This window comes from Populus euphratica, unplaced genomic scaffold (assembly GCF_000495115.2).
Source record: "Populus euphratica unplaced genomic scaffold, PopEup_1.0 scaffold42.1, whole genome shotgun sequence".
NCBI classification, from domain to species: Eukaryota; Viridiplantae; Streptophyta; class Magnoliopsida; order Malpighiales; family Salicaceae; genus Populus; species Populus euphratica.
In genome coordinates, this window is record NW_011499903.1 from 700627 (window position 1) to 717407 (window position 16781).

At 33.2% G+C, this 16781-nt stretch overlaps 2 protein-coding genes across 2 annotated transcripts; one reads left to right on the plus strand and one right to left on the minus strand.

The window, feature by feature from the left end:
* Positions 1–7267: 7267 nt before the first annotated feature.
* Positions 7268–8387, plus strand: LOC105133130 (uncharacterized). Its single transcript, XM_011036972.1, has 2 exons — positions 7268–7780; positions 8029–8387. Exons 1-2 carry the CDS (start codon positions 7427–7429, stop codon positions 8197–8199), a joined length of 525 nt encoding a protein of 174 aa, XP_011035274.1. The 5' UTR covers positions 7268–7426; the 3' UTR covers positions 8200–8387.
* Positions 8388–9213: 826 nt separating this feature from the next.
* Positions 9214–16523, minus strand: PUM2 (pumilio 2). The gene is made up of 9 exons (XM_011036974.1): positions 15320–16523; positions 13084–14666; positions 12848–12989; positions 12650–12757; positions 12011–12223; positions 11813–11923; positions 10774–10968; positions 10404–10578; positions 9214–9664 (listed from the first exon to the last, which is right to left on the minus strand). Exons 1-9 carry the CDS (start codon positions 15950–15952, stop codon positions 9627–9629), a joined length of 3198 nt encoding a protein of 1065 aa, XP_011035276.1. The 5' UTR covers positions 15953–16523; the 3' UTR covers positions 9214–9626.
* Positions 16524–16781: the final 258 nt, after the last annotated feature.

A 16781-nucleotide genomic window follows, 5' to 3' on the forward strand; every position in this document is an offset into this window, starting at 1 on the left:
CATGTCAATAATTGTAAATTAATAATTTTATCTATAAAAAAATCATTAAAGGTACAATAACATAAATTTTTTATCTAGATTCATTTGTTATTTAAGATTTTTTTATGTCTCAATTTTTACATAATTGTTTTTACATGGTGTGACTACTCAGTCACACCTAAATAAAAAAATAGATGATCAAATAAAAATAATTATCATCTAGGAGGTTTTTTGAAATTTCCATGAACCATACACTAGAAAAATCTTATGCTTGGCTTAAAGGGAATATTCATGATTTAATATATTTTTTTATAATTATGTGATCATAAAAGACAGGGATGATTCAGTAATTTAACTAATAAAAAAAGTTATTAGCATGTTCGGAGAACACACCAGCAAAGGAGTCATCCCACTATCTCCAGAAAGGATATATAATAGCTCATAACTATGAAAAACCAGTTTTCTTAGTGTTTTTCTATTTATAACAGCTGAGGCTACCTTTCTAGGTGACATATATTTCTTAGTTTTAAGCTATATCGTGGCAACTAGCTTTTCTTTCTTTCTTTCTTGATTTTTGTGCCTTCCTAGCAATTCTTTAATTTTTTTTCTTCAAATTTTCCTTTTGTTCTTTTAATTAAGTTTTTTATTTGAATTAATTTATAGAATTGAGTTTTATTTTATTTTTTTCTTTCATTTTAGATTCAGTCCGTATTATTTTAATTATTATTTATTTTATTTAGATTGGTTTTTAAAATTTATTTTTTTTATAATCTTATCCGTCTTCAATATATTTACATATTAGATTTTACCTTCATTATTTTAATTGTTATTTTTTTAACCTTAGTAAGTTTTTTAAAATTTTTATTTTATTTTTTCAATATTAAATTAAGTTTTTTGATTGACTCCGTGTCTAGAATTTAACATATTGTGAATTTAAGGAATTAACTCATATTTAGAATATTCGTTCAGGTTAATTTGTTTTTTTTCTTAACTCATGTTTTTTAATTTTATTATTTTTCATTTGATTCTATTAGATATTAGGTTTCATGATTTTATAGTTTTCATTGTATAGGATTTTCATTTCTTTAAAAATAACCTAGTTTATCTTGGGTCTTTTTATAATTTGTTCTTTACTGGATTTAACTTCTTTTTAAAGAATTCTTTTAACCAAATTAAATTAATTGCTCAATATTTATCTTTTAAAATATATCATTCAACATGTCATCATTTCCATTTATTTTAACATTTTTTTAATGTTAGAGAACAGATATTTAACTTGCAGCGTAGTATAAGGTAAAAATCATATGTTTTTTTCTTAAGCCCACGCATGTTTTTTTTTTTATTCTTTAACATTTGATTTATTTGAAGATTAGGCTTCTCTTTTTTGTTTATATATGATTTTTCACTAATTTTTAAAAGAATATGCGTTATTTCATGTTTTTTTTATTTCACTAATTTTTTTTTATTTTAAAATAATATATATATATATATATATATATATATATATAGAGAGAGAGAGAGAGAGAGGAAGTAGTTATTTCTTTTAGTAACTCCTTTAAATATTTGAACCTGGCTCATCCCTCATGGACGGAGCAAGCCTAACCTAATAACCAACATCTCTCACTCACTCATGAAGGATTTGATCTATCTAATACATTATATTTCAAACTTGTAAAAGAATTTCATACTAGACAAATAGACTATACGACCTAAAGCACATAGTGAAAGGAGCACCAAAATAGAAACCGAATTCAGACCATATAGGAGACATAAATGTCATAATTAGTTACTCCTTAAAATGTATTACTATACCCTAAGCATGTTTAGTTACACATGACTGAATATATTTCAATCCCTCATGAATTTCATACTCAATTCATCCTTACAATTACAAGTATTCTAAATCATATCTAATTTATTCGAGTGATATGATCTAGGTCGATGAATATAAGTAATATTTATAGAACTAAATTTTTTTTTCACTGTCATATCCAACTAAATTTTTTTTTCACTATCATATCAATCACATCTGAATTAACTTGTTTTTTTAGGAGTATTCCTTTAAGTCTAATCATTTCATGACTATAGTATATACTCCTAAAGTAACGATCCTTTACATATCACCTCATGAAATAGTCAAAAGTCACAAAGGGTAAGGTATTGAAATCTTATATATGATCTCTAATACTCGATCCCTCAAGAATTTCATACTCAATCCATCCATACAATTACAAATATTCTAAATCATATCAAATTTATTCAAGTGATATGATTATGATCAATGAATACAAGTAACATGTATATAACTAAAATTACTTTTTCTTTCACTCTCATATCAATCAGATATGAAGTAACTTATTTTCCTATGAGTATTCATTTAAATTGAATCATTCCATGATATAAGATATACTTTTAAAGTAGAGATCATTCATACATCACCTTATTATACAGTCAAAAGTTACAGACGGTAATGTATTGAGATCTTATATATAATCTCCAGAACTTACTTAATAAAAAAACAGGGATTCATTCTTTATTCTTGTAATGGTCATCAGTACATATAATATGAAATACATATTATAATGAAACTTACTCTTTTCTTATCTGAAGACAAAGAGTATATATTGTTGCTCTTCTTGTTAGGGGAAATGCATCATACGAGTCATAGTTTTATCACAAAAAAATATAGACTTCAAATTAGAAATTTTTATTTACTCACTATTATTAATCGCAGATGAATAATTTCATCTCGACTTCAATCATAATAGATATATGAATGGTAGGAATTCATTCATGTTGATTCTTTTATTTAAAAACCTCCTCTTAATCCCAACCAATGTAACTTTTTAGTGATTACTTTGATTTAAAATTTCTCTCACTATCCCTAAGTCGCTTATTGAAAATTAAAACTCAAATAATCTCATCTATACTCACCTTATAAGCATTAGAGGTAATTTCTCATATGAGTGAATCAATCTAAGTCTATCGTTATACTTTAACAAATTGTATTATACAATATTCATAATGTATTCCATAAAACAAATAATGAATAACATGATATCATTATTATTAGTGTTGGAACCTTGAACAACATAAATAGAAGCATAATCCTTAATAGATACATTAATGGTATCTAACACCATAAAATCTTTTAATATAAAACCAGAACCATAAAAAAATATTATCCAGATATATTTTCACACAATAACCAACAAACACAATATAAAAGCCCAATTATAGTATAACAAAAACAGAAACAAGATTTCATTGAACTTTTAGAATGTAGAGTACATCATGAAGATAAAATGTACGACTACTTTGCAAATCTAGTTTGCAGGTACCGATCCCAAGTACAATAAAAGAAGCATTATTTCTTATGTATATGCATCTACTTTGCTTTGAAATTCGATGAAATTCCACAAACGTTGTTTGATCCCTTGTTATATGGTCGGTTACTCCTAAGTTTTTAGCTTAATGCAATCGCAAATAAAGTGACCAAGTTTACCACAATTAAAATAATTCATATTCTTGTCTTTTTTACTGCTATTTTTCCATGCTTGTGTTTATGTTATTATTTGCTTCTATTCCTCTCTTGTCATATTTAGGACTTTTACATTTTTCCTTCTTATATTTAGAGCTATATGCTCCTTGCATCTTAGTTTCAGATATGAAAGCCTTATTTATAGGTTTATCAATGAGAAGTCGATCTTTTTCAAGCTCAACATGATGAGCAACATCATCAAATATCTTGATGTTGTGTGGGTAAAGTTAACACGCATATGCTTCTAATTGCTTGACAAAGAACGGATCACAACTTGGACTTGTTGTTCATCGGTCATCTCATGCTTAGCACCCCTTAATTAATTGATCATGTTAGACATGATTATAAGATATTGCCTTATTGTCTGATTTTGATACTTCTTGTAACCATTAAATTTGAGAATTTACTAACGAAGTCTAGTAGTGGAGGTTTCCCCATACTAAATTTTCATTACATCCCAAGCTTCTTGGATTGAACGATGTTTTTCAAAACATAGCATTATATCATTTCTCATGTTGCTCAACATCAAAATTCGAGTTACATGATCCGTGCATTTATAGGTTTGATATGTTTCCATATCAAACATGTGTTGAGCAATGTTTCCTTACTCGGGTTCAGTCATCGTTTGTGTGATTGTTTTTAGCATTTATTGCTCTTCTAAGAAATACTTAATCTTATGATGTCAAACATCATAATTCTTTTCACTTAATTTATTTTCATTATTCAAATTATAATAATACTTTTAGATATGATCATATCAGGCGATATTGGTACCAATTATAGATATTAGTATCTAATACAATTTAAATGATATATACTACCTCTTAATTCTAAATTAAACAAATAGTAATCTAACACATACAATATAAATGAAAACAATATTAAACACTTAATCAATTTCTATTTGTATGGTCTAATTAGTATTGAAAATTTAAATAAGTGCAAAAATTATACTTTTTAGTTTCAACTAACAACTTTCATTGATCAAATTATAAATATTTTCATATATATGAATATAATGTATTAAAATTTAAATTACAAAAAATATGCAGTTCAACAAAAAAAATCAACCAATTATCTTAACAAAAAAAATACTAAAATAATAAAAAATACAAAATGAAAAATAATAAATTTTAGAATTATTTTATATTGCAGGTACATAATTAGAATTTTCAATTACATCTACTTCATCAAAGTCATTTTCTTTAAGTCATTATGTTTGAACGATTGAATAAGTTTAACAATAGCATCCAAATGACATGCATTGCTTCCAGTGTGTCATATACCCTTTTTGGTATACTGATGTTTCCTATCAAGTAACATTTCATCATCGAGATTGTTGAAATCTAATAATTACAGCCTATATTCCAACAACAGTTGCACTGACATTCATTTTTCAAGCAAAGAATTAAAAACGATTAACATTTAATGTTCCAAGTAGAACTCGTAAACACCACTCATAGTTACTTTACTTATCCAATCGTACATATAATCAATGTGCTCTTTAATTTTATAAACATGATTAATGGTATAATCCAATAAATGATCGATTGTTATTGTTTATCCACTACAACAAAAAGTATTTCAAAAGCATATAAATATAATAATCAAAGGTATAATAAATAGGCTTTGAGGCGTAAAGATCATTATCTTTAAAATATTAATTGCCCCCATTATATTTATTACAGGGTCAAAGCAATATACCTTCGAGATAAAGCAAAACCTTAAATTTATAGACAACAACTTCTATAAGTTTATTAAAAAAATTCTGTTTTGTTTTTTATAAATGTAAACATAAAGTTTGTAGAGAAAAATTAGGGAGAGAAAAAGATTTTTTTCTGTCAAACATCAAACTGGTATTTATAAATAAAATATCATCCTTTCATACCAAAGTGTCTGCAAGGTTTAAAGATACACACCTCTTCAAACCAATATATCTGTAGAGTTTAAAAGAAAACTTTTTATTCAAATTATCTGAACAATTTGGCAGGAGATATCATGCATAATTATTAGATTAATTAATTCTAAAAATTTAATTACTTATCTTAAATTAATGGACTTCAAAAATAATAATGAAAGGCATTTATGTTACATAATGTCAAATGCCATCATAGCCTTTTTAAAAAAAAAAAAATACACTACTGGAACTACTATCCCTACACTAATTATCCATAATCTATATGAATTTTAAATAGTGTCATTGTCTTTATTCCTAAAAAATTTTGTATCATACTTTGTTACAAAGTATACACATGGTTTGCCATGTGAAAACCAGACAAATAACATAGATTACATTGTTTATCTTCATAAATGCACCTAAAAAATTTTGTATCATACTTTGTTATAATAACATAGATTACATTGTTTGTCTTCAGAAATGTAAATTTAGCAAAAGTTTTTAGAATCCTTCTTTTAAATAATACATGGTGCAGTTATTGATGCAAACAAAGAACTAGTATATATTTATATGTATCAGGAAAAAAAACATTTGTACTGTAACAAGTATATTTCATAAAATCTAACAAAAGGCACATCTTAAAACTATATCTTGTTACCATTGTAGATTTAAAAGAAACTTACTAGTGTTTGAGAAATCGCATTCTTGTCTCTAAATCAACTACTTCAGTGCTACTTCAATTACTAGAACCAAAAGAATATTTTACAATACGATACTAGAACCAAAAGAATATTTTACAATATGAATATCTTTATAAATCTTCTTAAATTAATTTAGAGAGTCAAATATGAAAGAAGAGAAGAAAGAACCATTATCTTTTAAAATAAAAAACTTCATCTTAATATGGGTTATATCCATGTATATATTAAAGGAAACGACTATATTTTTTATTATTCATTTTAAACATTTGAATCAGGCTCATCCCTCGTGAGCAAATTAGGCTTAACCCAATAGCCAAAATATATATACCAAACATTATTTTTTTTTAACTCAAATACAAAAAATAAAAAAATGGTTGTAAGAAATAAATCTCCTATAAATGTATTAATCTAAATATTTTAGCTACATGTTGCGTGCAAACAATTTAAGGACGATACAACCATTTTAAAAGAGGGAATTACAAGCAGGGATAGCTGAGTGTTGACTCATAAGCTAAAATTGATTTGTGCACCCATGTTTGCTCTTTATAGTTGCTTGTATTTTCTTTTATTATGTGGTTTTTCTCTCTCTCTCTCTATAATCAAGTTTTGGGTTTTTCTGTGTTAACCCTTAGTTCCTCAAAGAAAATGCTAAAATTAAGTTTTTTCTTCAATCCTGTTGGTAATTAAGCTTATCTCCAATATTTTATGTTTTTTAATTTAATACATGTTAATATTTTAATTCTTAAAAATATTTTTTAATAATATTAATTTAATACATGTTAATATTTTAATTTTTTAAAATATTTTTTAATAATATATTTTTTTAAAAAAATATTTTTTTATTTCATCAAAATAATATGAAAAAAAAGTATTTTATATAATTTAATAATTTGTAACAATTACTTTAAATAAATTGATTTTTTATGAACTAAATAAAGTTAATTAACCAAAGAATGGTTCGTATAAAAATATAAGAAGAAATTTTATTACCGAATAAGTGAGCTTTTTTAAAACTATAAAGAAAATGAATATCATTATTAAAAAAAAATATAATAATTAAAACATAGAGAAATGAAAACTTCATTTATCGAAATATGAAGTCCAATAACCCAATCTTGGTTAGGACTAATAAAGGATTTTGCAGCGTTTTGAGCCCATCGCCCATTCGAGGGAGAACAGATGACATCAACCCATCATTTCTCTTCTTCTTCATCTTCTATCTATCCTTCGGAGGCACTGACTTCTTTTGCCAGGGTGTCGCAGAGAGAGACAGAGAGCAGCAAGTGGCAAAGCAGTAGCTGATGCCCCATGGCCATAACATCATATCCTATGATCTCACTGCCTCCACCACATCTTCTCTCCGTTACCAAGACCAAACCCCCTCACTCGTGTATCAACAAAGCTTTAACTCTCACCTCCCCTCTCTCCTTACCCAATCCTCTACCATCAAAAAGAACTGTTCTTTATAAACAAGAAATTCATCGGAGGAGCATCCAAATTTGGAAAATTAAAGCAACCCCTGAAGAGGTCTTGCCTTCAGATACAACCCCACTGGAGAGTACCCAGCAGATGTTGTCCACCAGTAATGATGATGGAGTTGGCAATATCATATCAGCCCTTCTTTTCGTTGCCTTTGCTGCTCTATCCATTCTCACTATTGGGGTATATTCTAATTACTTTTCAAGATTCACGTAATAATAACGGTGGTGGTGGTGGTGTTTTCTGTATGGTCAAAGTTGCAATCTTGAAATTGTGGTTATGGTTGTCTTTAGCATTGTTCCATCTATAATCAAAATTCAAATGGTTAGCTTTCCAAGGCAAATAAAAATAATGGGCTTTTATTGTGGTTGATAAGTTGTGATTTTCGAACGTGGGCTGTTGCTAAATTGAGGTGGCTTCTTCGGTTGCAGATAATCTACTTAGGAGTAACAGATTTCTTGCAGAAGAGGGAAACAGAGAAGCTTCAAAAGGAAGAGGAATCTAAGAAGAAGAAGAGAGTGAAGAAAAGAAAGGTTAGAGCAAGGTCTGGGCCAAGAGGATTTGGGCAGAAGATCAATGAAGATGATGATTTTGATGATTAGCACATGTATAATGTAAGCCTGACTAGTCTTTTGTAAACTCCAATTTTGCAACATTGAAGATATTGGAGCTTTTCTTGATTCTTTCTATACACGGTGACTTTTGCCTCACGTACAATGTTGAAAATGTCCTAGTGTCTACCGTTCATCTGTGGTGAGAGTTGATTCTATGTTACCTTTGTTAAGGAGACACTAATTCACTTCAACTCAAGAAATGGAAATTGCAACAGGACATGGATTTTGTCACAGTCCTCCAACTTGCACGTAGAAGAAACAGTCACTGGCTAGGTTCTTTGAAATTGGATTAGATTCTTCACCATTGAAATTTTTTGAACTTTTTAAGTAATGGTGCTTAACCAAATATCATAGGGGAAGGGAGTGAGTTGTTGGGTTGTTTATAAATTCAGCGAAGCAGCAGCACTGCACATAGCTCACAGGATTCAAACTGGCAACTAAAGCCAATCTGGAGTGCTGTAGTTTCATGAATTCACTCACGCTGCATGTTTCAGAACTACAAAACTCAAGTTCAGAGCTGTACTCACCAACTAAGATAATGATAACTGCTGTAAACTTTGCATGTTGAAGCCCGGTGTAGTAGTGCTTATGGCAATTGAGCATGTCTCCAACCCGTTCAAAACTGTTGCAGTTCGCAAGTAGAGAGAATATAAAGAATACCAACTAGAAAATGACGCTATGATGCATAATGAAGAGGATGACTCAGCCCATAGGCCTATCAAACAACTGTTCATATACGTTTTGCACTCTTGCTTTTGGTGTGAGAATGCTTTTTCATTTTTTTATGTATAGTTATTCAAAGGATGCATGCGACTTTAAAGAAGACGATGGAAATTGATTTCCCTGTCTAACTAACAATCAACTGTGATCGGCCATAACAAGCGCAGAAGACCAATAAAAGACAAAAAATAAAAAATGAAGGTTCACTTTCTCCAGTATGGGAAGTGGCTGGGAAAGAAGAGAACCACGGCTAATTTCGTCGCACAGACAAAAACCATATACTTGAACGGAAGAGAAATGTACTTTCAATAGAGAAAAAAGTCGAATCCGGATACAAAGAAGAAAACTCTGCCCTCACCTAAACAATAACAGCTCTTCACATACCAACATTTTGTACATATCACGTTTAGACTACCCCGACATTTTTACACCCTTAAAAACTCGTGTCATTTATCTCCTCTGGAAGGAGCATCAGGTGTGCATTCAACATCTGAACCTCAGCTTGTTCAACTCTGTATAAACCTTAAACTACAGAATGTACAGTTTCCGATACAAGCAACAACTTTATTTTCAAACAGCCCATACCAGTCTAAAGAGATGGGTGGAGACGTAGCCATCAAACAGGAAGGAATAAAGAGAGGAAGCTCACACTAGCCTCGGTTAGCTGTACAAACAACTTTTTTTTCCTATCACAACTAAGCAGGGTGCAGGGACTGTGCAGCACTTCTCCTTTCTGCAAGCAATTCAGAATTAATGAGAGCTAAATTGAGATGGAAGGAATTGTATGGTCTTACTAGCTAAATTGACAATGGCATGCATGCACACAAGATGTTGCTCAGAACAACTAGCTATAAAAAGCAGTATCACCTCATCTTGCAAGTATTAGGTAGGTTTTGTTTTCATCAGAAGAGTAAACGGTAAAGAAAGCACATTTTGTTTACATAAAACATGTCCCAGTTTTACATTTATATTGCCAATCAACAGCCTGTTCATAAAACATTTAAATATAGGCTCTTATGTTTTTTAAGTGGATTAAAGATTGTAAACTGCAAGGTGAATACTGTATGACAACTTTCCAAAGCAAAACATGTCTATATACAAATGCAAATGCATGCACAGCACAATGATGAAAAATAACTCATCAACTATTGGTTTGGTGAAATTTATGAATAAAAAAACTGGCAGCTAACTTTGAGATGCAATTGACAATGCATATGAAACAGGTAGGTAACATGTGTCTTCAAACCACATGGGGCAGCTATTATAGCACACCAATCTTTCATCCAAAAGCTTATGATCTGCCGAGGGTTCACAGGGATTTTCCGTGACAACAGTTAGAAGCTCTTCTAGCATATGCCATGTCAAGATCCACAACTAGGTTACAAGGTACTAGTGTTATTTACTTCAATTACAGACAAGCATATCCACAAATCAAGCTTACATTAAATCAAAAGCATTAAAATAATGCTTACCCCCAGCAGCAACAAGTTTCTCTACACGTGCAACAATGTGCTTTCCATAGGTGTACTTCTTCAATGCAGTTAGATGAACTTTTATTCTTGTAAGGATCAGTTCACGCTGTTGGTCATCACATGTCTCCAGCACTTTTTGCACAACATAGTTGGCAAACTGATCTTTCATCATTGCCTGAACAGACAAGGGAAAACATTAGCAGAAGAGATCAGGAAATGATTATGCTTAATCGTGCAACAGAAAGATACAAAATTTGGAACAGTAAGAAACAAAATTTGAAACACGTATGCACACACAAACATGCACAAATAGTGGAAACTTAGAAAATTCTTCAATTGTAGCTTGCAAAAGTGTACAGAAGTTGCACACCTGAAGAGGCTCATTTTCATCAGTAGTGCCAAGCATCTCATTGACCAGTATTTGGCGTTCAGCTGGACCACTAAAAGTTAAACACTTCTCCACAACATTGGAGGCAAACTTCTGCTGACTCATCAGAACAATCTTCCCAGCTAACTCCTTGATAATAGCAGATCGTTCATGAGATTTTCCATGTTCCAGCACATGCTGTTAACATAGAAGCCAATGCTTAATCAATCAATAGAGATTAATATTAAGAGACAACATGATAAGTGCCGTTAAGCAACAATATTTGGGAAGTGCAATTTTAAAAATACATAGCATAGGGAAATAACTGGCATTGGAAGAAGGAATTCCAACTGCCATATTGAACACTAAGAAAAGAAATGAAAGCAGTGCCATTTATCCATCATCTCGCGCTTTGTTTGGGTGAGAGATGTAAAGCAAAAGGGAATAAAGATCTGTATCTTGGAAATTAGAGTTTACTCCCAATTTAAGATTCCATAAGAAGCCATCTAAGTCTTGAATACTATCAGGATGCATCTTGAATACTATTAGGATGCTTCTATATCGATCGATTAAATGTTATTAGTATGCTTGCAAATGTATAAATGAAAGCAGTGCCATTTCTCCATCATCTCGCGCTTTGTCTGGGTGAGAGACATAAGCAAAAAGGAATAAAGATCTGTATCTTGGAAATTACAGTTTACTCCCAATTTAAGATTCCATAAGAAGCGATCTAATAGAGTTTGCAACGCAGGAATGTATATCCCTAAAATGTTGACAGATATAAAGGATGAGACATGAAGGTGATGATAGTGCTGGAGATTCAGCCAGGATTGTAGAAAATGCACTCCCTATCATCTCAAGAATACCTGGACTGCTTTTTATAGATTAAACAAACATCATGACCAACTTTTTTTTTATAAAAAGCAGGGTGCTTTATATCCCATACCCAGTATCTAGATGACACAAAAAGTTATAACACTCAACAAGAATGGTAGCAACTTATATGCATCCAAATTGGGAGTCACTGAAATGCAAAACCAACCTGCACCACATAATTTCCATATTGATCTTGCGCCAACATGCTAACAGCACCTAAAATCTCATCCATAACTTTACTCTCTGTTTTTGCATCCTTGCAGTGTTCCAATATCCTCTGCAAAATACAGAAACAGTTATGTAATTTTCTTTTCTTCCTGAAAGGTCCAGGTGGATTTGAAATAAGCAAAGAACAGTTCCAAACCTGTATCACACGACATCCATATGGATGGGTGGAGAGATTCACAACTTGATCAAAGAATGTTGAGACAATAAACTGAATGTTATCTTCAGGAATACACTCGATGCACTTTTGGATGACATGGTTCCCATTCTGGTCACGTACACACCGCATTACATGACCATCGAGCTCTTCAACCATTTTTATTTTCTGGTCTAGGTCAACAACCTCAATGGCCTAAACAATATAAATAAAAGAACATGTTACTTGCTATCAACAACTTCAGTACATACCCCTGATAATCATATTCATCTTAATTTGATTTGGGATCTCCAAAAATTTGTGCACAATCACGCTTCTATTGTGTAATGATGAAGGCAAGAAACAAATACATAAGCAGTGCTGCCCCTCCAAAATAGGTAACTTGTTACCCTAGTCGAGAATACAAGACACTTCATTATGCAAATTGGTAAGGACAACCCTAACAAAGAATTCTTTGAGCTGTTTGACCAAAACATTTTGTTTTTACATGAACCAGGAGTAAACATTTTTGTTCTCAGAAGCATCCTTTCTGGCACCATAGTACCATAATCCACAAACAAAGATGTAACAGGGTGTATCACATAACATTAAATTGCAAAATGGTAGCAAAACTAATGGTACCTTCTGGATCACTCGACAGCCATACATTTGAAGACTAAGTGTCAAAACATGACCAAAAAGATTGCCAGCCAATTCTCTTCTCTGTGATGGAAGGCCATGCTCGAAAAACTACATACAAATACATAGTTACGTCTTTCATATGCGGAATCCATAAAAACATAACAAAGTGCACCGTAACAAAGCATAGGTATCTGGTACCTTCTGAATTACATAATTACCAAACACATCAGTCATCAGAGGAAGAGCCTGGGGCATGATTTCCTCATAAACCACATTTTTCTCATCCACTGTGGCAGTCTCAAGTTTTTGTTGAATGAATCGGCTCCCATACTGATCCGCACTGCTCATAAGGGATCTCAAATCATTGAATTATATATATAAAAAAAAAATTATGACAATGAATGAACATAAGATTTTTTTTGTTCAAGAGATACCTGAACTCAACAACATGACCAACAATTTCTGAGAGTTCAAGACACTTGGTTTTATTGCTCTTAAACTCTTCCAATAGTGATGGCGCATAGTTTTCATCCATGCTACATCCTGCATCCAAGGGCCAGTGTCCCATGATGCCCCCAGCTAAGTTCCTCATTCCAGAAGGAAAACGCATATTCAGTTCATTGTGTCTCAAGGGACTAGCAGGTCCAACCGGGGAGTTTGGAATGACAGGGCTTGCCAGGGGACTTCCAGGATATGGCATACCAACACCAAAGGCAGGATTCCCAAAATAACCGTGATGAGTAGAACTGCCAGATTTACCACCTAATGGGACACCATACTGTGATTTCTGAGATGATAGAAGACCATAAGCCTTTTGAATTTCAAGGAAATTCAAGTATGAATTACCCAAGTAGTTCCTATCTATTGAGGGATCATTAATAGCAGAGAGCTGGGTAGCAGCATAGTCAGGAGTCCTCAAGTACTGGAGATACATAGGATCAACAAAAGGTGCCTGAAGAGCACCACCTGCTATTGGACTCCCCCCTCTCCCAAGATTATAAGACTCCAACGAAGCAGCAGTTAGATTTGCTCCAGACCCCAAACCACTTCCGAGCACTCTTGAGTCCATTCCAGGGATGGCCATAGCAGATGCGGCAGCAACATTTTCAAATAATGGTGGCAGATTACCAGTGCCAAGCTGCTGAGCAATCATGGAAGCCAATGCTGGATTCATGGAATACCCACTCAGTCCATAGTTTGGAAGTGATGAATTGATACCATCTAGATGCTGATACTGTGCAGGTAAGCCGCCGCCGCCACCAAGAGCCGAGGTAGGTGATCCTTTCATGTAAGAATTGCCAGAAGGAAAAGCCAATTTTTTTAGTTCAACCTGCCTGTCAGCCATCAAGGATGGGCTGTTGAGGTTTGATCCACCACCGTTACTCCTAGCCAAATCAGAATATGATAAATTGGCAGATTGAGGAACAGAAGACATGTGTAAATGCCCAGATTCAGACTTCTTTATGTATGTCTTTTGCTTCAGATGATTCTGGCTGCCTTGGAGGCCAAAGAGATAATTCTGATGGTTGTCAACATCCTGTTCAGCTTGTGATGGCAAATGGCTTTCTTCATCTACTCCACCATTTGTTGCCAAGTTCATGCCAGAAAACGCGGCTACCAACTCTGAAGGCTCCCTGATACCAGATGAGACACCAATGAATGAGTTTGAACTAGCAGTGCCTCTCTTTTCAGATGTACTAACTCTCCCTTGTCCAATGGGTGTAGGACATGGACTAGGGGCCCTGGCAACGTGTTGAGGATCAGGAGTAGTACTCCTAGACAAGGAGGCGCCAAGAGCAGCAGCATAACTATAAGAAGGTTGGCCTATATTTTGGACAGGAGAGGAGCCCTGGCCATTTGCACCAGATCGTAAAGTATCTGCAGATGATAATTCATGGCGCAAATGAGCCAACTCTGCTTCGGCTGAACCTAAGGTCTCAACATTTTCATTAAATGCATTACAACTAGCCGGGCGAGATGGGGGCCCTGTCACAGGAGTTGCACGCCCCAAATCATCCTGCACGGATATAAGATACCATATCATAAATATAACAGTGGAGTGGACAATCTAAAGAAGGCAACTTTTAGGCCATAGACAATGCCCTTGAAATTGGTATCCCAATCCAAAGCTTGAGTTCAAAGTGTATGTCTAGCATGGGGCCTCGTAGTGGTCTCGTCATTCACACAGAAATAAGTCCCACACAACTAAAAGCTCCTCAGAGTTCACAAGTTAAACATACCGACCAGTTCATAGACTTCTTTACTGTGTATTCAAGAATAAAAATTACTATATATTGCATCAATTTTTCATGATCACATTCTTAATACACCTCCAATACCATTTGTACACAAACAAACTGAAACAAAAATAATAACAAGGCATAGAGAATGATACAAAAAAAAGATAACCCAGGTAAAAAAAACTGATTTTCTGTAACATTCAAAGTAGAAAATTAGAAAAGGACAACAAAAAGCTTGTTTATTTCATCCATGCACAAATAAGATTGTGCCAATCCTTAATAGGAAGCACCGAATACCACAACGGGGAATTCAAGGAAAATAATGCAATGATAATCTTGATGCCAGAAAGCAATATAGAAGATGCTACGCATAAGCCAGAAATTTACAAACAAACAGAAACGTGACTTGAGCAAAATCACAGAAATACACCTGAAATATTTCAGCAAAGCTCTTCTGTTTGCTGGCAAGTCCTAATCCTGGTAAACCAATCAGCCCGTCACCACCCCATTCAAGTGAGCCAGAAACCTTCTCTGACTCAACTTCACTGTCTTGATTCCTCGATTCAAACCCTGGTGGCATTGAAAACATTGATCTACCATTACCATTATCAGCTCTACTTCCTTTCCTCCTATCTCCAATCCCACCTAAGACTGAACTTCCACCCTTCAATCTCTGCGCAGACCTCCAATCCTCCTTCGACAGCAAAGGAGGAGGAAGCCTAGGGTTCAAATTCACATTTGAATAGTAATAAGATAAGTAAGCTGGATCAGACCTAAGCTCCTTCTCGGACGTGAAACCATTCCCATTTTTTCCACCAATAAAATCTGAGAAAGAGGCACCACCATTACCTCCGCCGCCAAACAAGCCCCCGACTGCATTCAATGAACCCTCCACGGTTGGAGGAGCAGAACCACTCCTATACAAATTGAGCTCTTTCTCACGATCATCAGCTTCTTGCCTACGTTGCTCACGCAACAATAACCCTATCTCATTCTCTAAATCATCACCGAATGATCCATCATTAGCTCCTATCATCGGTCTCCTTCCCAATTCAGATAGCATATTCAAAACCCCAATTTGATCATTACCCCCTATAACAACTCAATAACTGATCAACACCCACCAGTTATAATCAAACCCTAAAACCTAAACCGTCTCCAAAATCAAAACTTGTCTACGTTAGAAATAGCCAAAACCCTACTCACAGTTTCAAGATGTTAACTTTTTAACTAGAAAAGATCAAAACTTGTACACCTACTAAATTGATGAGCATCAATTACCCACTCCTAAACTGCAAAAACTTCAATTTTCAATCATAAAACATGTTAAAAAAGATGGAGCTTTTCTCTTTTAGCTTCTAAATCAATTTTATGAAACAAAGCACACAACTTTGCGCACCATGTTTTCATGCAGCAAAGATTGTGTGAGAAATAGATAAAGAAAGAGAGCAATTTTCATTGAAGAAACAAGAAAAACATGGAAGAAGAGGGTTTTATAGTGGGCTGAGATCAATCTGGCGGCGATTGGTCCTTACAAGAACCCTTAGGGTTTTGTTCTCATGCGGAGTGATGAGCATCAACTATCAAGAGAAAGACTTCTATTAGAAGCAGGGAGATATTTAATTATTAAAAAAGAAAAGAAATTTCTTTTATTGGTACGAATCCTACGAAGAAAAGGAGAAATAAAAATAAATAAAACACTTTATTTATTTAGTCCAATCCTAAAAGAACAAGGGTAATTGACAAAGTGATAACCGACTGATGTAGAGAAACCGGTAGTTGAAAGAAGATAATGATGTTTGGTTTTTCCTCGGCCCGTGTGTCCTTAAACTGCTAAACAACAACAGAATTCCATGGCCTTGCACGTCAGCTTATTTACAGTCGGTTTTTAC

What these genes read in the sequence shown, in the direction of transcription:
- LOC105133130 (XM_011036972.1), top strand. Translation starts at nt 7,427, where the DNA reads ATGGCCATAACATCATATCCTATGATCTCACTGCCTCCACCACATCTT. An exon ending in TATCCATTCTCACTATTGGG is followed by an intron (nt 7,781 to 8,028) that starts GTATATTCTAAT and finishes CTTCGGTTGCAG; the next exon opens with ATAATCTACTTAGGAGTAAC.
- PUM2 (XM_011036974.1), bottom strand. Translation starts at nt 15,952, where the DNA reads ATGCTATCTGAATTGGGAAGGAGACCGATGATAGGAGCTAATGATGGA. An exon ending in GTAATTATGTAATTCAGAAG is followed by an intron (nt 12,758 to 12,847) that starts GTACCAGATACC and finishes ATTTGTATGTAG; the next exon opens with TTTTTCGAGCATGGCCTTCC. An exon ending in ATGGATGTCGTGTGATACAG is followed by an intron (nt 11,924 to 12,010) that starts GTTTGGAACTGT and finishes TGTATTTTGCAG; the next exon opens with AGGATATTGGAACACTGCAA.